At 37.0% G+C, this 26865-nt stretch overlaps 1 protein-coding gene across 1 annotated transcript in view; it reads left to right on the forward strand.

Annotated features, from left to right (window-relative positions):
- ITGA8 (integrin subunit alpha 8) overlaps positions 1-26865 on the forward strand; it is a 109681-nt gene that overhangs the window by 24561 nt on the left and 58255 nt on the right. The window contains exons 12-15 of the mRNA XM_041490079.1: positions 3600-3805; positions 5974-6165; positions 18404-18449; positions 20369-20476. Of these exons, the coding sequence (XP_041346013.1) occupies positions 3600-3805; positions 5974-6165; positions 18404-18449; positions 20369-20476 (552 nt within the window). The remainder of the gene's footprint in view (positions 1-3599; positions 3806-5973; positions 6166-18403; positions 18450-20368; positions 20477-26865) is intronic.

Genomic DNA, 26865 nt, shown 5'->3' on the forward strand with positions numbered 1-26865 from the left:
AGTTTTATCTGCACCACATCAGGATTGCAGGCAGAACAGGGATATTGAGGATACTGCTTGAACTACCCTTTAGTTGCCTGTTGCTAATTCTGAGAAATCCGCAATGAAACTTAATAAATCAAGTTTGCCATCAACATACAAGCAACATTCCTAGTAAATAGAGAAAAAGAGAGCACTTTCAATTTAGGCTGAATCAGTCCAATAAAAATAGTGAAATAAACTGTTTACTGTTTTTTTTTATTTGGCCTATATCAAAGCTTTTCATAGTTATACTTTGACCTCTTGACATTTCCCATATTCCTGCTTTTTATTACTCTGCAGGATACAAAGGAATGGCACACAGTCTCAGCAGGTGGTCAGCTTTGTGCTTTTTAAAGATTTTTTTTTTTAATCAGAAGGAAAGTAACTCTGGCTGGTTACTTTTCTGTGTTGGAGCAAAAATTAATATACCATTTATGTTAACTCTAGCATCTTAGTGCAATAATGAAATCTAATGAATCAGTTCAAAATACCACTGCACACTGAACTGCATTTCATGGTTTAATATTACTGTCCAGGGGCTTTTGCTTTTATTTACTCATGGCTTTTTAAAAGTAATCACATCAAACTGAATTTGACTCAGAACTCTCAATTTTGTAAATACAAACTCCTACAATGTGAAAAGCCAATTGAAATATCCTCTTTCACCAATAAAATGCATAATACTAACCACATAGGCACTTAGAACCCAACAAATACACACACCCCCCGTGCCCCCTTGACTGCTTGCTCTCTAAGTAATTAAGTTGTAGAAGCTGGGAGGTAGAACTGAGTATAAAGTATGGTAAGCAGAAATTGTTTGCTTATTTTACCCACTTGAAGAGGAACCAGAAGAAAGTAAATGAGGATCAGAGAGAGTTGGGTAGCTGACAAATCCTTCCTTTCTAGTTATAGTACACTGCTGTGACAGCACAAAAACCCCACACTCTAATCCCAAACCTCTAGAATTGCCTAAGGGAGAGTTCCCTCTTGCAGAGGACTTGCTGAAGCAGCGTGCTTTGACCAACAGAGCTCAGCTCTGAAGGAGAAGGGGGAAAAATTAAGACAGTGAGGAAAAGAAGGTCTTGGTGGGGGCAATACCTAAAAATACTTGGAGGGAAGACAAACCAAGTGTTATGAGTGTTCCAGTGGCTCTGCTGCCCATAACCAGTTGAGAAATAGGTCAGTGTATTAGGTGCCTTCCTTCCACCTGTCCCTCAGTACATCAGAAGATGAGCCCTGGACTGTGTATGCATTTTATAGAGTCACTGTGATTTATTTTAGCAAAGTTGAAATTTTACCAGAAAAATAACCCAGTACTGTGCACTTCTAGCTGGGATGATGAGCTCCCTGTTCAACAAGCATCAGTTCCTCTCTGCTTGCTTTCTGTATCACCTGGTGAATCATGTGTTCTGAGTTAGGCTTCTGCTTAGAGAGTTTTAGTACACAATACGTAGTCTGTGTTTCTCTTTTCATTTTAGGCACTATAGATTTTGCTCTATGGACCAGGGTTTTAAAGGTATCTGGGTATCTGTTTATTTTACATCAGTGTGCTGGGAGCTTTCTGACTCTCAGTGATTTAGTTCCTTATCATCTCTAAAATAATATTCCTTTAGTCTTAAAATTGCTCATTTGTAAAATATTCAAGGGAGCCAAGCACATTTTTTTATTTCGTGGTTCCTACAGCACTTAACTCTGTGGCGTTCCAAAGTACTGGGAATATCTGGACTGTGAGGTACTGAAGCAGTACTCATGATAGTGCTACTGTGTAATGCTTTTAGTATATGGCATATGTAAAATAACTTATTTTTAAAACAGCATTCATTATTTCTTTCTGTTGTTGCTGTTGTTTCATGGCAACCATTTCAGCTGATATTCTGTCCCAGCCACAAACATCTTCCATTAGTAGAGGAAGATTTTTAATGTTTAGTGTTAAAGGGAAATCCCACCTTTGATGTCAAGTCAGCATCTGCTTCCTTCCTTTTTAGTTATTTATGCCATAGGGAAAAATCTAACATAAAAAAATAGGACAGCTGTACCAAACTGACCTGACATTTGGAACTGCACTTTCTTTTATGGAAAGATGCTATAAAACTTAGTAGAAAAATAACATTCCTAGAAGTATTTTGTCACAACTTATATAATGTGTAAGTTCTACAGTGAAATTTATTTTTTCTAGATGAAATATTCTGTGCTAAATTCTACAGTTTGTATCTTAGAATCATAGTGTACATCTGTAAAATAATACCTGAAATACTGCTGAATCATACAGATTTTTTTCTGTCAGGATTAGGAAAAACAATGCAGTACAATTTTATTATTTGGTTTGCTGATAGATAAAAACTCATATTGGAAATATGATGAATTGTGAATAGAAAGTTTTCTGTGAGTTTTACAAAGTTTGAAAAAAATTTCACATTAGAGCAAGAAAATGTTTTCCAAATTAAATGTTCTGTGATTAAGTATTCCTAGTTATTTGCAGTAACAGACTTCCTTAATACAGATGATCAAAGACCACTGAATGTCATGCAAACTATTTTATTATTTGGCCTTGAGCAACCTTCAGCAATTAATCTGATGCTATCATTTCATAGATCAGAATAATCCATTAAGAATACTTCTGATTTTTATGAGTCTGTCAATCACACCTGCTTTTATTCTTCACAGTTCATTAAAGGATCTTTTTATTCCCTCTGAATAAATGTTGGTGACATGTGTTGAAAAATTGCTGTTTAGAACAATAACATGCAAAATATGCTTTGATTGGTCTGTGTTCTTTTACTGATTCTTCTTGGAGTAGCATAATGGACAGACTTTTTCCTCTAAGCATCTTATTTTTATGATTTGATTATGTCCTTTCTTTTTAATACTCAGTACAGAAAATTATATGAGCACTGCAACTACTTGTGTACTTAGTATAGAACAGAAGTGTTTTCAGAAATAGGACTTTGGCTTTGTCTCCCATTTCTATATGAAGAAGTGATGATGCATTCTCTATTAATTGAGGTTCTACTTGTGTTTCATGTATGTTACTCAAAAATCTGTTGTAAAGTGGCAGGGTTTTTTCTTTTGGTCACTTAACTGATGTATAATTTGCAAAAACTAGATTTAATACTAAAATTTGTCTCTTGCTGGCCCTGTTAGTAAAACAGATCTACAGAATTTGTTCTAGTGGCACAGATTCACTTTTAGATTGCTGACTTCAGCATCATCAATTGCAAAGTGTAAGTTTTTGGTGTCTATTGTGGGCATGAATTGAAGTGCAAGCAATTCCTTTTAAACCTAGAAAAAAAAATCAACATTTTGGCTGTGGTGATGATCAGACACTGGAAGTAATTGCCCAGAAAGTTTGTGGAGTCTCCATCCATGGAGATATTCAAAACTGAACTGTGTATAGCTGTGGACAGCCTTCCCTAATTGAACATGCTTTGACCAAGTGTTTGAACGAGGACTCCAGAAGTGCCTTCTTACCTTGCTTAGTCTGACTGTATGATAATTATCAGCTTCTTGTTTAGCAAATGTATAAACTGTGTTGTTTACACTCAGTCTCTCAGTGACACTGGTTTTTTGTTTTTTTCCAGTTTAGATGATATCCTAGTCGGTGCCCCTCTTTTTATGGAACGAGAATTTGAGAGCAAGCCTAAAGAAGTTGGGCAAGTTTATCTGTATCTGCAAGAAAGTGCGTTCCTCTTCCAAGATGCACAAATTCTGACAGGCACTGAAGTGTTTGGTAGATTTGGCAGTGCAATCACACACCTTGGAGATCTCAATCAAGATGGATATAATGGTAATTTGTATGTAATGTAGTGTACTTGTAACACTGAAATTACAAATGCCCAAGCAGCAAACATTGTCTGTGCTGTGCTGGAAAAGGCTTTGTTATACATTTGAAATTCATGAGAATTTACACCAATGCTAATGAAACTGATATTGAGACCTAAATCATGAAAAGTGACCAATAAGAGGGCAGTCAGTGTGATTGACTACAGTGTGATTTTTTTTTACTAAATATTAGTATTTTTAAATAAAAATACCTTTGTTTTATAACTATAATAACATTTAATTACTTGGTTAAGATGTTTCATTTTTTTAAAATCAGAGTTCTCTCCTCAAATGTTTGGAAGAGTTTGATAATTCAGTGAGGCTCAGTACATGGAGCATTTTGTCAACAATGAAAGAATTGGGCAAGTACAGAAGTACTATTTTGGAGTCAGCCTTCCACTGGAACTTAAGTACTAAAAAACCAGTGCATAATGGATTCTTTTAAATGCTTATATCACATGCACACAACAAAATGTTCATGTAAGTTGACTGGCAGCCTGCATTCAAGGAAACAGAACAAATAAACTTACTGCTTGATTACCTCAGAAAGCTGGGATACCTTGAGCACCTAAAGTTAGCCTCCTAGACATGATCAGTGGCATCTTGGTTTTCCCTGCATGCATTACCTTACTTCTTATTTCCAGGATGTTAGGGATCTTCAAAGCAGGTATCTTTGCATCTAAAACAACAAGAAGTTTTTTCCTGGAAGAGCTGTTTTGCACAGTAGCCTTTAGAATAGTTGTCCCACTGAGGAAAAATTAATGAACTGAGGAAAATTAATGAACCAAGGAAAAATTAATTACCTCAAGGGCTGTTTTTCACAGCCCTTGTGCTCTAGCCACTAGATTCTAGGGCAATGTCCTCATTGTGTGGCTGCTGCGTGAGGGATCATTCATGTCCGGAGTCATAGAATTGCACTGGGGTTCAGAGTGTACAAAATATGAATACCCTCCGGTGGGTAGAAGACATTGGATTGTGGCTGCTGAGAGTACCCTCACTGATTTATCCTGGAATCCCACCATGTAGTTCAGCACAGCTGAACCTCATGGTGGAGAATTCCTGTTTTCTACCTGTGAGCAGTAGCAGATACCCTCAGCTACTCTGGGCAGGCAGTGTTGGTCTCCTGTCTCTCCAGAATTCAGATGAGGTAGGCAGAAGTCATTTCTGCTTTTCTCTGTCACTGCATAAAGACTAAGAAGACTCTAGAGCCAGAGTCTTCTGCTTCGTAACTGAATATGCCAGTCATAGAGCTTTGGTGCGCTTCTGCCTTTGGAGTGTAGCTACAGAGTCCAGGTGCTCAATTCAAGTTTAATAAAGAAGTCCAGCATCATTTCCTAGATCAGAACCCAAAATTGAGAGCTATAGGTACATAATAGGTATTGTTTCCTATTGTCTAGCTCAGCTAGAACAGCTGTTGGATCTCAGTCTAGACAATATTGTCTCCACATCCCATGCACAGAAACTAAGAGCACTGTGAATTCTGCTTCTTGGATATGGCACCTCATTTTTAAGGATTGAACTGTTTAATTCCATAGTGTCGTAGACCTCTTGTGAAATTCCTGACTCAGTACTATTCCATCAATAAAATGATGAATTGGTATAGATGAAAACATTATATTCCACTGTTCTCTTTTGCATTCTAAATCATTGGGTGTTTGAGGGCATGAAGTTTTCTGTCTATGTAGGATATGTTATCTGGAAAAAGAAAATTAGTTTTATCTAATAGCTGCTCCTTATTAACAGGTCATAGAAGAAATCAAAGAAAATTTGTACCTGTTTAAAAATATTAAAGTAGAAGCCGGCATTCATTAGAGCTTGGTTTATTAAAGCTAATTATCTGCCCTGGAAATATGTAGAGGTATCCAATGTGGACTGGCTATTTAGTATAATTAAACAACCTCTTCATAGGATTATTTTATAAGCTTTTGTCATGAAAGTTTGAAACAGAAAAAACACTGCTAACATTTTGAATATTTGCCTTTAAGCTAGAATACACACAGCAGTACAGAATGTTGAAGTTCTTGCATGTTTGTATCAGAAGCAATTTAAGTCTATTTTCCTGCAGGGAGTTAATTTTTAATTGTGTCCATTCTTTTTATCCTTTCCTTTTTTTATTTTTTTTTTCCACTGCAGACATTGCTATTGGTGCACCATTTGCAGGAGAAGACAGAAGAGGTAAAGTGCTCATTTACAATGGACACAGTAATGGGTTAAACCCTAACCCTTCCCAGGTTCTCAATGGAGCCTGGGCCTCACAGTCCATGCCTTCGGGATTTGGCTTCACTCTGAGAGGAGACTCAGATGTAGACAAGAATGATTACCCAGGTAAGATTTTTGCATTAGAAAGGGAATTTCATACTTCTGTTCTCTGGTAAATGCATCATGCCTAAACTGCTCCTTTTGGAAGGCAGAGGTCAGAATAAAGGAGAGACATTTCTGGACAGTTCTAGTTTGCTTTCCTGAGAGTTAAAAACAGACAAAACAAATACTCCCTTTCCTGTCAAAAGACATGATCAGAAAGTCAAGAAAGGGCTTAAATAGTTGCATTAACATAAAACATGTGAAGTTTACAATGAAAACCTTAACCCTTTTCCCCCACTTCCAAAAACTGAATGGTCTCAGTTTATTGAACTTGTAAGGTCTCCTTCATCCTGGCATTCTTTCTTAATTAAAAACATGTTGCATTGTAGAAGAAGGGATTGGTTTGGTTGTGTTTCTAGGTTGTTTTTTGCTGACCAAAGAGACATTGAGCTGTATATAGTTAATGGCTTTGCACTACAAAAAAGCAGAGAGAATGCAAATTGCTTAAAGCAACTATTTTATTTGGGCCTTTCCATCCCTTTTATGTTTTCATTTTGAGATATGGACTCTTCTTTTTTAGGTTAGCTTTGATTCTTCCTAATGAGTTTACATGACATGTATTTACATTTATCAATTTTGTAACATTAATTAAGTTTTTCAGGGAAGTGTTTGTTTTTTAAAGAAAATTTTTCCTACCATCTAAGTAGTCTGAATGTAAGTGTGCTTGTATTTACTGTCTCTCTCATCTGGAAACAAATCTGTTCTGTTTCTTTTCATCACAACTTAGAAGCCTTAGTAAGGGTAGTTAAACATCGTATTTTCTTACTGTGAAAGGTTCATCCACAGTAAAATCCTAACAGTCCATGCTTCCCTGACTTACTATGAAATCACTCTTGTTAACCCTGTGTTATTTCAAGGCTAGAGTTCTTAAAAGTTGTACTATTTCAAAAGTGAAAACTGTAATTTTTCAAAGGGACAAAAATAGGATCTTTTACCTTTCTGAGATGGATTGTAAAAGCCTTGAAAGAGATATCTTTCCAAAAGCAGAAGGCAATTTCTGGGGTGTTTACAATAAAAATTACAGTTTTACAAACAGGAAAGCTGACTGCAGAGTAATAAAGTGAGGCTATCATGAGACTAAAGTAAGAGGATCTTTAGCATTTGAGAGAAGAAAGGGCTTTTAAACACTGTTCTGACTTTTTGTTTGCATATTGTCGATGTTACTATTAATAGTCTTTCATTGTCCATGACTAATGAGGTTCTCTTGGACAACAGAGCTCTTTAATAAAGTTTCAGCATTTAAACATTTCCTAAAGCACCCACAAGGCCCCCAGCAAAACCAAAGGAAACAGGATATTGCATTCCTGGCATTTCTAAGATTGAAAAGATAGAGGGAAGGGAGAGATTCTTTGACTCACATAGAGAAGAGCAGAAGTCTTACTGCTGTGTTAGCATACTTTATGTGGAGCAACTTTTAAGCTAATTTGTGGAAAGTTTGGGTGATAAGTCCTGATCTTTCTAAACATGCACTGAGGAATTGTGGTATAATTGTGTGCTCTCTGTCTTTCATTGTGGCCTCCACCATGCATCCTACTTGCAGAATTTCATGTTGTGTTATCAGCTCACTATGTGTTAGATCAGTTGGTTATATTACAGGAATTACCTAATTAAAAAATGAAAACAAACAAAAGAAACACCACCCTGCATTCACTGTAACTAGCTTTCCCCTGGATAAGCAGTCCACAGCTCCGGTGAAAACCTCTCAGAAAATGAGGAGAAAAATCCCTTACTATGAGTCAAACACCTCTTCCTTGATTCATGAATATTTGGAGCTCCAAAACAGAGCTGTAAAAATAGTGCAAACATGGCACAATGCTAGCACAAAAATAGAGTGCCTTCCTATGGGAAAAGGAAAAAAAAAAAGGAAATAATATAGGGAAATACAAGCCTAGGACAAACACTCTAGGCAATGAAGTAAGTAATCCTTCTCCTGTCAAAGAGCTTTTCTTCTTCACCTCCTGACGGAAACGCCTAAGGGCAGCCCTTGTAAAAGGAGGAAACAAGGTACTGAAGTTGGAAGGATTAGGAAGGAAGTTTTATTTTAAAGAAATGGGGTCTGGCTGACTATAGAAGGTCTAGAAAATTAGCCTTTAATTCCATGCTTCCAAAACTACTGTTTGTGCCTGTGATTCAAAGAAGGTTGTGAAAAATTAGGGGAAAAATATCACAAAAATTTTAATTTAAGCTTTCTAGTGTGTATATTCTAAAAGTGACCATTTTATAAAAAGAAAAATGTAATAAAATTAGGTTATTCTGACTTAACGCTCCTTCAGAAGTTCTGTTCTCGGAAGTTCTGGACGGGGAGATGAGAGACAGCTGTAATGTCTGGCTGCAGGTATAAACATATATTGCCAGTGTCTAAGGTGAGATTCTTCAAGCATGTAGCTGTTCCATGGCTGGAGTTCAGTTGTTCAAGACTGACCTGTGTAACTATAGCTGTGCTTTTGTCATTTACTCAAGCACTTGTGCCTGACATTGTTCATGAGGCAGCTTATCCATGCTAGGAAATGAGAGTCTGAGGCTTGGAAATTACTCTGCTATTTCGTTTCTAATGCACTGTATAGCATTTTCAGAGCTTTTAGAGGTTCAGACCTTCTTTAAACCAGACCATAAGGTAATGTTTTTGGGAGCAGTCACTGACCAGAGGGCAGAAGATACCACCTGTTCATATGGCTTCTTATCACAGACCACTGAGCTTCCTCCTGGGATTGCTGTACTGACCCCAGCAACCAGTGCTCTGTGATTACAAGTTGGGTAATAAATTACTAAAAAGTGAGGGTGAATCACAGTCAAATTTTTCTCCCATTGGAAAAAGGTTAAATCCTCTCTTGGCTGGGAGTTCAATTCAGACAGATATTTGGCTTCTGGAGAAGAGTGGCTATTTGGTACAGGGAGTAATATCTTCCTCTCTTCATCCAAATGCCAGTATAAGCTCAGGAACAGAGAAGAAAACAGGGAGCAGATGAAGACTCCCTAGTACACAGAGCTCTTCAAATCCCTCAGCTTTCCTGTGGATGAAGTGGTTTCTCTTTCCTCCTCTTCCTGCAACTCCTGCCACCAAAGGGAGAGAGTCTCCCCCACCCCCCACTTTCTGGTCTTCTTTAGGAAAGGCAGAGAAAGAGTCTCTTGTTCCACATGACCCCACTTGTATAATAAATTTGGGAGAAAACTGATCACAAGCAGGTCTAATGGTGGAGTAGCAGAGCAGACAAGGAAGAACATGATACAGCCATACTGATAGAGATAAAAGATATGTCTAGCACCACAGCATGTTTCCAACAGTGGCCAGTGGTAGATATCCTGGGAGTTGTACAGTTGTGATATTTTGCAGAGTACTCATCCAGCATTAACCAACCAGAATATCAAGGTGACCCTGAGTCAGAGATGGCACCTCCGAAATTATTGTCACTTGACAGACTTTTCTTCCATGAATTTGGCCAATCAGTTGTAGAACTCATGCAGACTTTTGGCACATGCAGCATTTGTCAAGGGACCCCACAGCCCAGCTGAATTGTCTGTGAAGAAGTAATTCTTACTGTGTCCCATTCAAATCTTGAATGTTCCACTGGACATTTTCTAGTTCCTACACTGAATAGACAGTGAACAGTTCTGCAGTCCAGTTATTTTACAGACTTCCAGCACACTTCCTCTATCAGCCCTGTGTTTTAATTTAATTGTATTTAATTGTTCCTTGTGCATTGGAGAATGGCACACCAGTTCTGCTGTACCAAATGATTGTTCAGTCTTGCCACCACTGCTGCCTCTTCTCCTCTTCTTCATATATTTTTATGTAAAGAGCAGTTAGTAGTTTATGACTTGTGTATGGGTAAAGTATTGTTTCTGATAAAGATTTTACCTTTGACCTGCATTTCATACTTAACCAACATAAAAAAAGAGCTGTATCTTCTCTACTGAGAAGAAAATCAGAATTAGTACTTGAAAAAACAATAATCCCAAATATTTTTCATTGCTATCAGTAATTATGTTTGTACAAGAAAATAAAGTGGGCCAGGAGCTGGGGTCTGGGCTTGAGGCTACATGGCACAGCACAGCTCACTATCATCAGATGGAACCACTGGAACAGGATGGCAGTACCATTTTCCCTTTTGTGAAAGGTCTTTGGCCCAGGCGGTTTCCCAGACCTTTCCCAGCTGCTCTGTGGGGGAGTACTAACTTGCACACACTAAAATCACAGCTAATCTGTACTAACAACAAAAAAATATGGACAGTACTTAACCAGTGTTAAGCTCATGCCCTGCCTTTATTGCACAAGTACAGGGTAGAGACAACTGAATAACTAACTAGTCAACATCTTACCTAAAAGTGGAGCTTTCTCTGGTAGGGTCAGCATGCAGACAGAATTGCTTTTCCTTCTTGTTTGTAGTTTTGCCAGTGTAGTGACCATCTGTCTTCAGCTGTCCTGGCCCAGATGTTATCACTGTAACAGACCTCTCAGCATTGTGAAAATACAGAGATTTTTTTCAAAAGGGAAGACTGAATTTTGTTACTAAGTACAACCTTTGGTTTACATCTCTGCAGCTTTCCAGGGGGGAGTTCTGTAAATTGTGTCATACTTACAGACGCTCCAGATGTTATGTACCCAGAACTGTTCCTTTATCAGCACAGACAGCGGTGATAATATGGAAGTCCCTGCTTTGCAGGCTTGGAGGCAGTGGGAAACTTTCAACCCTGGGAAGAAGCAGAGGCAGAAAACTGTGCTGATCATCCTAACAGCTGTGTCACTCATGCAGCTGCCCTCTCTGTGCTTGTGTTCATCACCTTCTGCTCCAAAGAGAGGGCTCCTCCTCACCTGGATTGCAATGCCAAGCAGTGGTGATGGTGGTAGTTAATGGATAGATGCTGCTTTCTCTGTAGTCATGTAAGAAGCAGAATCTAATTAAACTTTGTAGTCAGATAAGACTAGTAAAATGAAGCAGGTTAAGCATATCAATCAGATAGATTGTGCCAAACCATGATGTGCAGCTTTCCCAGTCTTCTAAGCATGTCACTGACAACCTTAATACCATACTTACCTGAAATACTCAGTATCTCTCCAGTACATGACATGGACCGAGTATTTGAAGGAAAAGACCAATTAATCCTCCTGAGGTACATCTACACTAGTAAAAGAAATATGCTGTCTTTGGTTCTGAACTATCACTGAACACTTCTTGTGCATGCTATTTTTTGCCAAAACAGGGTTACTGCATGCTCACTTTTGTGGTCTAATAAATGGGATGGGTGAACTGTGTTAGGACTATTTTTATGATACCACTGCATACAGTAAAGATACAGCATACAGGCACATTCTCTGCCACTGTTTTACTAGCAATGACATAATTGTAACGTCTTTCAGCAGATGATCCATTTCACTGTTTTCTGACATCTCATGTTCTAAGGTCACATTCAAAAGAGAAGATCTGATCTCACTTCTGTTGCAATAGTAAATACTGGTTTAATGCCAATATTCTGGATTGACAGTCTTTAAAAAAAAAGTAAATGGGATTAAAGAAATAAGAGAGGTGATGAGATTGAAAAAAATGTAAAAGATGGGCTTTTCCCATAAGTTTAAGTGCAAATACAGTGGTAGCTGGAATTCTGTGCAATATTCTGTGCCAAGGTGAGGACATGGCATAGCAGCATTGTGCTGTGTCTGAGGTGATCTTAGTGAGGGCTGTAACACAATTTATGTAGCCATGGGATTCTCTGTGACAGCAGCCCTGCAAGGTTTGCATGAAGATATTCTGAAATACCTGCCTCAGCACAATCTTCCTGCCTGTCTTCTGTGCTGGGACATCTGGGATGCATAATAATATCTTTCAAGGCAGCTTCCACTATCCTGTAAATCTGGGGCTTTTAGGGCCCCTTTGCTCCATCCTGAGCTTTATGTGTTATCAAGGCCTGGAGCAGGGAATGAAGCAAAGGCATGCATTTTGAATTATAGTTTATTTTATTTATAAATTTATTTGTCTTTTTCTATTAGCATAGTTCAATTTTCATAGGAACAAAAGAAATCCATTAATCTGTTTAATGGGAAAGAAATTTGTTTCTTTTGGCTTCTGGGCATCTGTTCAAAGCTGGCCCCACTGAGTGCCTGGAGTCTGTGATTATCTAGGTGATGATGCTACACTTCCAGCTGGTTCATCTATCTGTATAGGACTCAGACATCTGTAGGCTGTAAGGTTTCCACCCTCACATTTCAGCATGTGTTCAGTCACTTGATGGCTGATTATAGCTGAGCAAATAGTTTATAATGAATAACTTACTCAACTCATTAAACTTGCTTTCTTCTTGTGGCATATCCTCCCATAGACTGGGGTTTCTTTGAATGTGTTTCTGAATCAGGATGATTTAACCAGTTTATTGTAACAGTGTGGGTAGATTCAGAACAGTGTTTTGGATAAATTCACTGTTCAGAGACTGTTGATTAGTTAATTGCTCAAATAAATTATGCACTATTGTCTCTGCTCCCTGCCTGTTTAGATGCTTGTGTAAGTCTTCCTTATTAACTTAAGAGTATCATTCTGGAATCAGTGCCACTGAAGCTTCATCTCCAAGGTATCCTACTTCAGCTGTTTGCCTGTTCTTTTGGTTTTTCTATATAGTCAAGCCTTTGTCAGCACAGGGAAATGTATAAGGCATCTTCATGCCTTTTTATTTTGGGCTCAGTTATTATCTTAAGAATATCATAGTAGTTAGTTAGTTAAAATATCATAGTAGTTAATATCAGACTACTCTACAAACATTTTAAGAAGGAAAGAAGTGTAATAAGAAGAAAAAAATTCCACAGGACTTCAGTAATCCAGTCTAATCTTAATAAAACAGGAGTATTTAACAGCTCCATCTGCTGAGTACATTAACTCAACCAGCAGGAAGAAAATCCTCAAATTTCTTTCTGAGAGGCAAGGGTCTTCAGATTAATAAATTTTTTTGAGAACAGTAGGCATTGTGCCAACAATATTATAAATCGGAATCTAGTGATGATTAAATTATGAAGTTGGTCCAGGAGATTTGTGGAAGACAAACAAATTAAATCAATGAGAAGCTGCATCTGCTCTGGTAAGAGAGTACTGCTATGTGTGGGAGCCAGAACAATGGCTTGGGTTCTGCCAGCAAATGCAGAAAAGCTGAAGTGCTTCTACCAGCTAATTATTTTTTCACATGAATAATCAGTCAAAAATGTAGTGACAAGCCAAGAATTGTGTACAAATATGTTGATTTTATGGGAAATTATTATCTCTGTAATTTTTAGATATGCTTTTCTAAAATTATTTACAATATTTTATGAAATCACAGTATTGTGTGCCCAATAGAATGTAAGAGTAAAGCAGTTGATCCCAGTAGTGTTTTACTTAAGTGATAAAGCACTAACTGTCCTCTTTGGGGTTTTATGTTGTAATATAATGAATAATATAGTTTTGTTGTGAAAGGGATTCATTCAGACAAAAGAGAAGCATTGATATGGATTAGCCTTAAATGTTATGTATAACAGACCTGCTACCAGAATGGTTTAAAAACAGAGAAGGATTAGGGTAGCTGAGAATTGACAGGATTGGAAGAAAGTGACTCTGCTATGAATGATGTCTTTTTGTAGTATTTACTAAAATTCTCAAGTAAAGGTGGCTATGCAGGACAGGCCTGTGTCTTTTACTATGGTCAAGGCTGAAGTGATGGCCATTTAAAGGCATTTTTATTCTAGACCTTTCCTACTGAGATTTGGGTTTGTAATGCACACTGAAATCCTAGAAAACAAAGAGAGATATGATCATGGGCCTTTTTGGCACCTGATCTGCCGAGGAAAATAAAAAAGAAAAAAAGGCACACAAAGATCTTTTAATAGTGTTTACAGTTAGGCAGTTTTCTCCCTTGTACTAAATTTCCATTAGCACCTGTACTCAGATAGAAAGTAACTGTTTTCCATTCCCTTTTTATACTATACAATGAAGCTGACAGACTGCATGAAGTTATGTTTGAAGCTGTCAGCAAATCATTCTGAGGCCCCAGAGTTAACACTTTCCTGCCTGTGTCCTGGTAGAGTTGCAGCAGGGAGGTGACTCAGGTGTCGTTTCATTTTTGGGTTTCTGACAAGTGAGGTGTTTGCCAGTTATGCAGTTGTTCACTGGTTGTTTTTCTTGGCCACAGTCCCCCGTGTACCAATATGAGACACCATGTCTTGGCAATTTCTTGGGATTGCTGGGCAGGCTCCAATCAAGTGTAGGGTGCTGAACATGATGCATGTTCCTCCCTGCTCAGACTCCCTGAGGCTGCATCTATCAGAGAGAGTGGGGATGACCTTTAAAAATATGAGGGAATCATAATAAAATTTTCTTGAGTTAATAAATGAATATGTTGAAGGTTTAGTGAGCATCATGGCAAGTTTCTGCCCTTTATCACACAGTGTTTCAGGTTTGGCACACTCACATGGCAGCAGGTGCAAGTGAACTCACATGCTTATAAAATCCAGTGTCCCTTTCAGTGCCATTACCTTAAATTTTTACAGAAAATAGACTTCGTGAGCCAGACAGCATGTTGCAACGTTTCTCTTCAGAGCAAAGTAAATTTGAAGTATTTGAAAATAGCATTAGGATTGTTTAACTTTGTGCAGTGGCCCTTGATTTCAGTTAAATATGTCCCAAAGACACTTGTTTCAGCATTAAGCTCTGCAAACTCCACTAGTTGGGACTTTATTGCATACAATTCACGAGCTGTGTTAAAAATGGAAGTCAAAAATTCCTGTGGAGTTGCTCCATGCTTGTTTTCTTAATTTTTGCAGTGTGGTTGTGACCCCACAGGGCATTTATTCCTCAAAAGCAATGAGGCAGAAGCACATGGATGCTGATGCCAACCCTTCCTTATAGATCTTGGTTCTCTGTAGGTGAGCAGCTGATAGAAAATCTTCTCAAACAGACAGCTTAGGCAAAGTGATCATTTAAGTAAACCAATGACATCCCTCATCATCCCAGAAACATGAAATATGAGAAAAGAAGAGCTGAAGGAGATTTTGTGATTCTTACACTTTTTTGTCTTTGTTTTTATGTTTTAATCACATGTTTTGATTGGAGCTTGAAAAAACCCTCACTGACGCAAAGGAGTAGGCATAGGCTTTTCTTCAGGCTCTCTTTGGAAGGGTTGTAAGGAGTTAAGCTGGTTTTTTTTTAAGCTGGCTTCTTTTGCACTGTAATTACTTGTTAAAACCTTGTTTTTCAGCTAGTGACCTTTGCATCAGTGATATTGCATGTGTAGCATTAACAAGAATTAATAAAGAAAAGTTCTATTCTTAGAAGGGGAAAGTTGCCAAAATTCAGATAATTTAGACATCTCATGCATTTTTTTTTTCATAGAAATGATTAGTAACTTTTCTTCTATGGAACATTCAACAAATTCAAAACTTCTGCTTATAACAGAGCTCGGATTGGATGTGTATTCAAATCTCATGCATTTGTATCAACATCAAAAACTATTTTTTCCAATTATGGGTATAGGAGTTGCACCCCACAAAGCAATGAAAGAAGGAAGAGTGAAATTACTGCTCTGTAACAGAACAAGACAAAGCAAAGAAAAATCTCTAATTAATCTTCCAGCGAATGCTCTGTTTGAATATATAATCAAATCATTGTCCTTACACAAGATTGTAGAAGTTACTACTGGCTTTAAATATGGGGTTTTTTTTTGCATATTCATTCTTAATTCCACTTTCTGTACTCAGTAGGCTCACTCATTCAAGCTCTTCAGATCAAGAATAAGCATTGCTTAGACCAGAAAACAAATGACATGTCAGGGTAAAAGTAAGAGTCTCCAAACAAGAGCAGAATGACATGAGCACAGTCCTGGCTGCCCTTAGTCTCAAATAGGCCTTATGTGGTGGTGCCATGATTAAGGGTCCTCATCCTGTTTGTTGTGTCTCCAAACCTGGCTGAAGTGGCAATGAAGAAAGATTGCTCATGGAAAACCAGTCTTTTGGTGGCTGAGGCCTATATTTGCTTCTCTAGACCCATCACCCTCTGTCCTCAAATAAGCTGGGCTCTGACCAAAAAAAACCAGGATTTAAACCATTAAGCAGATGTACAAAATCCTCTTTAATATTAAGTGGGGATGTCGAGATAGAGGGTATCTTTGCACAGCAGTACATACTGAAATTGCATTTGCTCACACTAGTGAGGCCAGCTGTGTCAGATAGACTCATTCTTCTCACCTTCAGGTTCTAACAGGCTGCATTTTTTTAAGCTTAGCCAAGTTGTGTGTTTAATCTTTATTTTTTAATGAAAGAGCATATTATGAAATCATCACTAGGCCAAGGTCTGAATAAGTCTTGGATATTTACCTGTTTTGTCTCTCACAACATAACCCTGAAACCTTTTGAGTTATCAGGTCTGGCATGAACCAGTACATATCCTAAGTCTGTTGTAGAATTCACAAAAAGTGCCCAGCTGGGAAGACCAGAACAGAAACCCTTTCCATCTTGTCTTCCACTTTCTGTTCATAACATAATGTTTCTTTTTCCTTAAGAAATAACAAACAGAAGAAAACCCCACCAAACACAAAACTCATAAAAAATCCTTCGAACACAAGCAAAATAAAAATCAACAAAATATTAATTTTTTTGGAGGGTTGCTGTGGGTGCCACTATAAGTGAGCTGCCAGAAGTTCTGCTTGTGTGTGATGTAGCCTTCATGGTGGCTTTTTCTCAATTAGTTGTTTATTTAAGAGGAAAACATCTTTTGCTTTTGGTACTGTGGGCAAGTTGTCTATAAAGGCTACTAAAGAATACCACATACAAATGTCCCAAAAAGGAGATAAAAACACTTATTTTCTTCTGCTATTTAAAGTGTTCATGACCCTGAAACATATTTCTCTAAGGCCAATGAAATTAGAAAAATGTAAATGTTGTACAAAGAGAGGATCAAACCCATAAACTGTCCATGTCTGCTCCTAATAGGACATTAATTAATGGAATTCAGTGAAGGACTGGCTGTTGCCCATATGAAGCATTTGTTTATACTTTTTTGTGAAATCCTGACCATCTGAAAGACAGAGGAGCATTGGAAAATACACTGCCAGCCCTGGACCAAACCCATCCAGATAATTAACATCAAAACTTGGTATATGCATCATGCTCGATGACTTCAGGGCTTCTTAAGCAGACCAGTGCTTCGACTATAGAAGCAGCAAGTAAGGGTTTGTTTACAAGCCCAAGTACTCATTTAATTAATTTATTTAGATCAATTTAGGTTGCCAGTCTGTACCACTGCAAGGTCTGTTGTAAGGCTCAATCTTCTGAATTGGATACATGTCAGTCATGTTGAATGATAGCAGTAGTGGAGTGAAAGTTGTGCCCAGATGGACTCTGGAGGCTTTGAAAATGAAACAAAGCTCTTTCCAAAGGCAGAGGCAGCAGGAAAGTTGATCCTTTTCCTCATGGCTTGGCTCCAGTTTTTCTCCAGCAGGCCTGAATGGATCCAGCAAGCCAGTCTGGATTTTTCTCCCCATCTAGATGGGGACTCCAGGCCAAAAGAGGAAATATTTGTAGATTCCCAAACCCTGGCCAATGACCACTGACAAAGACATGCCCAAGTCCCAGTGTAGCACTTGTGTTGTTGACTCCATCTGTCAGGGAAAACTACAGCTTTAGATGGATAACTGTTGTAAGCCTTTTCTCATATTGCTACAGTGCTGGAAACATTACAGGCTATGAAATCAGCCATCCTCTGACCTTGCATTGTGTTTATTTGCACAGAGAAGTAATGCCTAAATTAATGAACAAATCACTTAAAACACAAAGCAGAATGGAAGGATTGTCAGGAAAGAACACCATAAAATTTCAACATGACTTATATGAAACTGGCAAGAAATTGTTTTGCAGCTCTTCATTTAGTGGACAGTTAAGGATTTGGAATAAAATACATAGAGTTTAATGACATTTTGTCCCCTATAATACAAGTTGGAGAGAAGTGAGATTGTGGCGTGGGTAACATTATGTTAAGCAGTTTGGCAGTTACTGGTTACAAGTGAGACATTTATGACACAATCTCTGACATGTGAAATGTTTTCTTTCAGGTACACTTGTGAAGAAAACAGCTTAGAAAGGAATTATCATATATGTTTTATGTTATTGCAATGTTAATGTAAATAACATGTAAATAATATGATGGAAAAAAAAGGAGTGAGAGATTTCTCTATTCTGAAACCATTTTCGTTTTTCCAGATTTAATTGTGGGTGCATTTGGAGCTGGAAAAGCAGTTGTTTACAGGTATGTGGTAAATACAATGGATTTGATATTTCACAGCTTTGATGGGAGGTATTAAAATAAAAAAAAAAAAAGTCAAATTCCTATTTCCCTGTGTCAGTGTATAAAAGGTGGTCATTAGAGATGATAAATTAAACATCTTTTGAGAAACAAATGGTTTTTTCCCATGCTCAAAACCTGTAATTTTCAATGAAAATTTCCATGCTTAGGCTTAGCTCAAGCAGCTTCTAGAATGTTTGACTCTTTTGTTAATTTTAAATAAGAAATTTAAAAGGCATGGGGTTAAAAATTAATTTCTTTCCTGGGGAATTGGTGCTACTAAGAAATTTTAAAGTGACCAGTCTTCAGAGATTGTGTATGTTAAGACATGAAACATTTATTGAAAATAAAGACTGCTACTTTTAGCCTCAGTTTAAAACATGCACAAGATCCCACTTTACAAAACAAAAAGTTGCTGCTAACTATGGAGCTTCAGTAAATGCACTTTTTGATTAGATGTAAAATTTAAAGCTACCAAATAAATAAACATTTACATAAAATCTGATAATGCTCTGTTAGTCCAACCACGCTGACAGCTCATTTCATTTAAGTATTCACCATCCATTGCTAAAACATGTAGTCATATTGCTGATTCTTGTCTGGCTTCTTGTTATCTGTATTCCCAACAGCACCTGACTGAGAAAAAGCATGTTCTACTTCCCAACTGAATGTTTGTGAGAGAATAAGAATTTTGTAAAACAGGAATGTTCGCTCATCTCAGCTGACGCTGTAGGCACAGTGAGAAGTCCTGATTTTCTTTCTGTGCTATGAAAGAATCATGCAAATACTTTGCAATGCCATGAGCGAGTGCACAGGATAAAGCATAGAAGATTTAGATCCACTGTGTATTTTCAATAACAATAAAATGTGTTCTATGTAATTTAATAAAGTGAATAGCAGGAGGCCATTTCCTGGCCAGAATGTATCAAATATGCAACTTGTCATACTGTTGAAATAGAATTTTATTACTGAAATTTTCTAGGCAAAAAAAAAAATTTATCCCTATTGCACAAAAGTGAAGAGAGTAATTTTATTTTTTAATGTCTTGCTGAAGTAATATAAAGAAGTAATCATAAAAGCTCAGATGTGGATTAAAATATCAGGAAAGAAAACTGTGATGATGTACATTACTCTAAATAGTATTGCTGTCTTAAAAAATCAGAATCTGGACACATACTTGTTATTATTTGTCTTCTGAACTGCTTGCAGTTATTGATTATCTTATCACTTAATAACAGCTTTAGAGGGATGGTTTCTGTCACCAGAACTGTATATTCATGTACTCAGCACAATTTACTGGTGATTATTCCTGATTTACAAAGTCAGTTGTCTCCAAGAAATGTCAGGCAGAGTTTACTTCATTTTTGGCCCAAGATAGTCTACAGCAACTTCTACTTTAACCAAATCATGTTTATATTTTTAAGAGTCTTGAAACAGACATAGTAAGTTGGAATATATCATTATTAATGGAGACAGTACAAAATAAATCTGCAAGATGGCTAAAGGACTGCTGCAAAACCCAAAAAGGCAATCTCTGTCCCTTTGAGAAAACTCAGTGTGATGAAATGTGTCTGATGAAATGTGTCTGAAATGTGCCTCAGTCCTGGGACACATCTATTGCTTAACCATAGGGTACTGTTTCTGTGAAGTGTTAACATGAGATTTTTTTTTTTTTTTTTTTTTTGTGTGAATCTCAGTAAGATTCTGATGGGGGAAAAGAAAAGGTTATTTTGGCTAAGAGCAATATTATAAAACTGTGTTCTCCCAAGTCACCCTACATCTCTGGCTTCTTTGCAGCCAACTCAGTTCGGTGTTTTCTCTGCTGCAACTTAGGTACTAATGTGCTCCTTCTGAACGTGGTGAACCTTATTTCTGTCCCCCAGAGCCAGACCTGTTGTGACAGTGAATGCTCATCTAATTCTGAACCCCATGATTGTGAATCCAGACAATAAAACCTGTCAGCTCCCTGACTCTCAGCTTTTGGTGGCCTGGTAAGTCCGTGATTACTCAAAAAATATCCTTATCCTCTTTCTCAGATAACTTCCTGTTCCTTAATTTTATTGTAGCTCTTTGTTGAACATGTTCAAAGTTCAAAATGTTGATACATGCTCTGAGCACAGTAAATCCCCCCTACATAGAAATCTTTTTGGTATTTTCTAGTACTTAGCAGATTGTCTAACTAATTGTGGTAGGTAAAAGCTGAGTCTTTGATACACTGATTCTCCTTCTGCACAGGAGGATGCTCAGCTCGTGGGCAAGCTGCAAAGTTATATGCAGTGTTTAGATGAATGAAACAGCTATAATGGACAAAACACATAAATATTTTGTTGACAAAATGTAACAGTGAAAGTGATGCAGAGCTGGTGGGCCCACCATTTTCTCTTGGAGAAAGACAGATCTTTGTCCTTTGTGGAAGAGAGAAGGTATCTGGCTGACCATCCTGAGAGGAGTTCACAGGATGTTGTTTGCTGTCTTTGGTTAGAGAAAAGGTTTTTTTGCACATCACACAGGACAATGTTTCAACCATCCTTAAAAGAGAAACCCTTAACCACAGTAGCATTTAACTTTGAATAGGAAAAAAAAAACCACGCAAAAACAGCAACCCAACATAAAAAACACCTTAGAGCTAATTAAAACAATTTAAGATCAATTACAAGTACCAAATGCTTGCAGGAGATTTGGAGGCTATCTAACAGCACATAACACCACATAAAGGCACTTTTACTGCACTAGAAAAAAGTCACTTTGAAAGGACCTTGGGAACAGTTGACAAAAGAGGCTATTACAAATACATAAGATACTGTTTAAAAGTGGAAATCATAACAAATGAGGAAACTAAAATCAAAACACAACATAAACACGCGCAAGTTGAATACAAAATGGTAGTAAGTCTTGCCAGAGAGTCTGTGAGGAACAGATTTCTAAGATGTAAAAACATTAGAAGCAGGAAGCCTGCCAGGACGTGGGCTGGCCAAAAACAACATTAAGGTGTAAAGGAGGACTCCAGAAGATAACATGAATGCAGAAATTTTGCACTGCTTTTAAACTAAAGATGGTGAGAGGATTTCCTCACATTGGAGACATTCTTTAAAGGAGATGAGTCCTAAAAATCATCTCAAATGTAAGATTCAGCAAGAGAATCTTAAAGAATCTTAAAAATTAATTAATAAATATGAACTGTAAAACATAATCATGAGAAGCAGTTAATTTAAGAACCGTGGATGGTCTAAAAGCAACTAAACTCTGATACACTTAAACCAATAAATATGTGGGCATCCAAAGCATATGGGATGGGGTTGTCAAGAGATTTTCACTCTTGCGCTATTCTTCTGCACTTTGTGGGACTTCTCATATTTTTTATCATGTTCCTCATTTCTACATCCAGTGTAGAAAATTCCCCATCTACAGAGCAATGTAGAAGGTACGTGGTGGAACTATGCAAACCCAGAACTTTAGAAAGCTTTGGCCTTCCTGGAATTTTTTTGATTCAATTATCTTTTGTTTTAAAGTTGATGTAAAAAAAAATTTATTTAAATACAGACACTTGGCTGAAGCATGTTCATTGATCCAAATTATGTTGTTTCTCAACTCCAGATTTTAAGACTTTTAAAAAATGCTTAATGTCATAATAGGAAAGATTTTGGAACCATAACAGTTAACTACAGGTATTGAAAGAAAAAAGGTGGTTTTTTTGCACAAGAGGAAGAACATCTCTCTTTAAAAATATTCTTGGTCTGAGATATTGTTTAGAAAAGGAAGGAAGAAATGCATACTTCTTTAACACATTTTTTTGGGAGTTTTTTACTTCTCTGCTACAATAAGCCAGAAGAAGTTTGGTTCGTATCTACAAAAGCTTTAATAGGAGCATAATTTAATTTCTGTCTGCTTTATTCTAAAATAATGTTCCCTAAGGATTTAGTTCATGTTATGAAATGACTGAAGAACAGCTGCTATTTTCCACACTGTAATTTTTTTCCTTAGTTGATATAAGCTTGTGTTGTACATATGAAAACAATTAGTAGGGAAACTCCAACAGGCAAAGAATTCCTCAGTCCCATGGGACAGTTTTCTGTATCTCTTAGCCAGCTGTGCAACTTGTATAAAACTCTACTGACTGACACTGCAAAATTAGAATGAAAGGAAACCTCCTACCAGAAAAGCTTCAGGAAGTGTGTGTGCATGAATAATGTGGATTGTTGTACGCTTCCAAGTATTAGGAAAATATTATTTCTGCCATGATATGAATTGCAAAGCTGAAGCAGCAGAGGAAACATGCACAAAAAGTAATTTTTATGCACAGCTCAAGAAGAATTGTCCTGAACTTCTAGAAGCATATTATTCATTCTCTGCTGTGTGTAAAATGTGTCTGTTTTTGAGTTCCCAATACTAGCAAATCTGTAACAAATTCTGCAACTTTGAAGATATTAAACAATGTAGAAAATGACTTTTTTTTTCCCCCTAAGAATGAAAGATGCAAGTGAATACCTGTAAAAAATGGAAATAAATTAAATATTTTCATTTTTCAAAACCTCTTTCCACATCATGTGATTTGTTATGTTCAAGATTGGGCTCTAGCTGTCAGGAGGTCCAATTTATCTATGCACTGGTGTTTTTATTACCATTTGAGGTCTGATTATCCACTACCTACCTCATGTATTTGTTCTTAAATTGCATCTACAAAAGCTTTTACTCAACTCTCACTAATTTAAGGTGAATATTGTTAATTCAATTTTGTAGACAAGCAATAAATCTGACTTACCAAAAGTTGTGTAGAAGTGTCCAATCATGAGAAAAAGTTGATTTGTAGCATATATTGTGAATATGTTTTGTATACATATTTCTATGTTGCTATTTTTATATTTGTAGACTATATTTTTTTTTTGTAAATGCTTTTCATGTTTGGATGTCTGATTTGAAATGTGCCTTGTAGGCTATCCAGTTTCTGTAAACCCAGTAAAACCAGAAGCAGAGAACTTAAAATTTCTGATTTTTCAAGTTCGTACTATCAAAAAATACTTGGAAAAAAAAAAAAAGTAGCTCCTTTATCTCCAAATTTCTTACTATTAAAGTAAAAAAAATATTTATGATCTTGTGTCAGCTAGATTCAGTAAGACATTTCTACATACACTTTGAAAAAAGCTGAATACAAAATCCCTATCAAAGATGTAAACTCCCAAAATAATATTTCAGCAGTTCATAGCTGCATAGGTTAGACTATGTTTCTACTTTTGCTCCTTTCTACTGCTGGTATTTTCTTTTCTCACTGACCTAATTTGAAAGATGATGTGATTTAGTGCCCCATGGAAATGGACCTAGGGGCCATTGTTGAGATGAATTTGTGTGAGATTTTCCAAAGACTGTTGGCCAGCCTGACTCCATGGGTGGGACAGCAAAGCCATATGGCCAAGAGTCAGAAGATGGATGCGTCACCCCTCAGGGATGGTCAGAGGGGGGTAGGCAGGTGGTGTCACTTGCCACCAACACAGCTGAGGTGCTGTACAGGAGACCTCTGTGCCAGGTTTTAGCTTCAGTCGCCCTAGAGACATCCAAAGGGCAGTCACTTGTTTTATCTAGCAGCCCTAGTGCTCCTGCAGCCTGGCTATGCGATATAGCTTAGCCATGTGATGCCTTCAGCATTAAAACTCTGTGTTGGTCACTGGATTAGACTTGGCCATAACAAAATTTAAAAGCAGGGCAAGTATTAGAGCATCGTAATAGAAGTGTATTGACTTGCTTGCTTTTACATATTGTACTTGAAAAAGAAAACTGTTTAAATGTCGTTCATCAGTAAACAATAGCAGCTTCTTCTCTTCTGTGGAGGTCTGTGACCTTGCAGGTTGGCTATCAGCCTCACACAGAATGGAAGCCCAGAACATTAAAGCTTACACTGCCTTTCTGCTGAGGCATTATCCATTCTTTCTCTCCATCTGCAAACCTGGGTGCTAAAGAAATCATTAGTAATGACAAATGACATCTGGTAGGATCTGCTAATGCCTTGATTTTCACCTCCTGAAGTAAGTTTTCTATTTTTTTTCAGCTGCTACAGTAGCCATACCAGAATAATTTCTTTCTGATACTAAGTGCAGTCTAGAAAATATTATACATGGGTAACTAATTTTTCACCACTTCTGGTGATATTAGGTAATTTTATTAGGATTAACTTTTGAAGAGACTGCTCCTATCTGTGCTAAGAGTAGTTTTGAATAAAGGAATATTTTCAATATTTCAATATTTTCTTGCTCTTGTAAAAATAATTTCTGCCTAACTGAAAAACATAAAATTATTTTAAGCAAACTGCTTTGTTGCCCTGAGATTGTCAGGAAAAGCTAGTGTGTTCAGTTTTAAGGCTTTCCCTCTATTCTGTAACTACATTCAAATACTATTGAAAGCATAATCTCATAGTGATGACAGACATAGCAGAATAAATGTGATGTGGGGATCTCTTCAGAGCGGGAAGATTGATAGCACGTAAAAAGTTTGTATGCTTTAGGATGATGGACTACTTCCATTTTGTTTCTTACTTGCTGAAGTTTTCTTCCTTCGATTGTTAATTCTGTTGTTTGGTTGATGGCCCCTACAAGCAAGCTCCAAAGCTCAGCTATTTTATTTCTTACTGTGCCTAGGAGTCAGATCTCAAATCTCTACAAATTCTTTAGACTCTTTTGTGGTCTGTCTTTCCCTCTGCTTTTCTTTTTCTTGACGCTAAAACACCCCTCAACATCTCCCCAGCATCTTGTTGTTGAAGTCATGAGTGAATCTAAATTCATCTAGGTTTGCAATTGAAATCCTTTGTGTCTTTAGCACTATTTCCAAACTAAATAATATCACAAATGTGTGGCAGAATTCTGTTAAAACCATAGTCTTTCCTCTTGTGTGGCCAGAGTGTGGGAGATTATCCACTCCAGATTTTTGCTTTTTTGGTCTGCCATTCCCTTTTTGACATGCTCTGCCTGCACTGGAAGGAGTATATCTTGACTCTTACAGTAATATTTGAGAGTGTGACTTCAGTTATCAAATATGTATTATGAATTATTCTGTTCATTGCATTAAATAAAGCATACACTGAAATTGTTCTGTTTAACAAGTAAAGCATTCCAAGCTGCATTTTTGAATGCAACCTTTTTCCAGACATGATAGGGCAAAATTTATGTGATTCCTCTAAAGCAAGATAACTGAGTTTAATACAATGGCAGCTCTTGAGTTTACATTTGAGGAAATACCCTCTTACACTCTGACATGTGAGGCCTGTGAAATCTGATGTCTAAATTGCATTCATGCAATTACACAAGATTTCCTCATTTTTGTTATTTTGTCCTTCTGTATTTGGAAATAATTGGTTCTTCCTGTATTGACTCGTAATTATAAAGAAGTAAGAATATTAAAAATTTGCACTTTCTGCATGGACTGGAACGAGTATTTGAAGGCTACAGTTTAGCAGAGATTAATGGCATTATGCCATTCTTGTTTCTCAAGAAATAATGAAAGAATTTTCCATTAAGGTCATGAGAGTGACACATATGCCAAATGTGGCAGTTTCATTACCTCTGCCAGAGGAAACAAACATGCATTTAGAATGGGATTGGGGGTTGGTTTAAAGGTTATGTTAGTGGTTTTGTATCCACTGCATGGGAGAATTATTATACAATACAACAGTAGTGAGGAAATCAAGATCAATGAATAATGCATTTTTTTTTAAATTTAACTCAAGCTGATTTTAATGCTGACCTACAATTTGTTTTCCATATACAAGCCAAAATATTTTATGAAGCCATGAAAATTTTCATTAAGACTTATTGGTAATCAGAGACATTTTCAAGAATCTATCACCTGAGCAATTTTGTTACATTATATAGGCTTTTGTTAGGAATTATGGTATGCAGAACTAAGTCTATGTGGCAGATGACAGCAGAAATCAAAAATCAAGAACATCTTTTCAGTGACATATTTCTTGTTTTGCCGCTCAGGGAAGTACACTCTGCTAAGTGCATCAACAGGCATAATTAATACTATTTCTCATACCTTCCAGAGTAATTTGTGAAAACTTTTTCAAAATGCAATTCAGTTAAATATTTATAAAACTTGCATAGATTCCTTACAAAGTGAAACTTGTCTATAATCATTACTTTTTTAGGGTTGTTAAAATTAATTTTTATGTAAGTTAAAAGTTCGGATTGGAAGATATCAGCCAATACAACTAAAAAAGGCTTCTTCTATCAGTTGTTGAGTATAACTGCAAATCTGTTGCCAGTCTTGCACAGAAATATTTCTTATGGGAAAGGACTCTCCTATGGTTGAGGTGAAATTTGTATAATTGTTACAGTTGTGATGTATTTCTAGGCTCAAAAGAGCTTGCTATAAATTCAGAACAGGCAAATTAAAA

Source organism: Pyrgilauda ruficollis, unplaced genomic scaffold (genome assembly GCF_017590135.1).
Source record: "Pyrgilauda ruficollis isolate IOZ18807 unplaced genomic scaffold, ASM1759013v1 scaffold12, whole genome shotgun sequence".
In the NCBI taxonomy this organism is placed as follows: domain Eukaryota; kingdom Metazoa; phylum Chordata; class Aves; order Passeriformes; family Passeridae; genus Pyrgilauda; species Pyrgilauda ruficollis.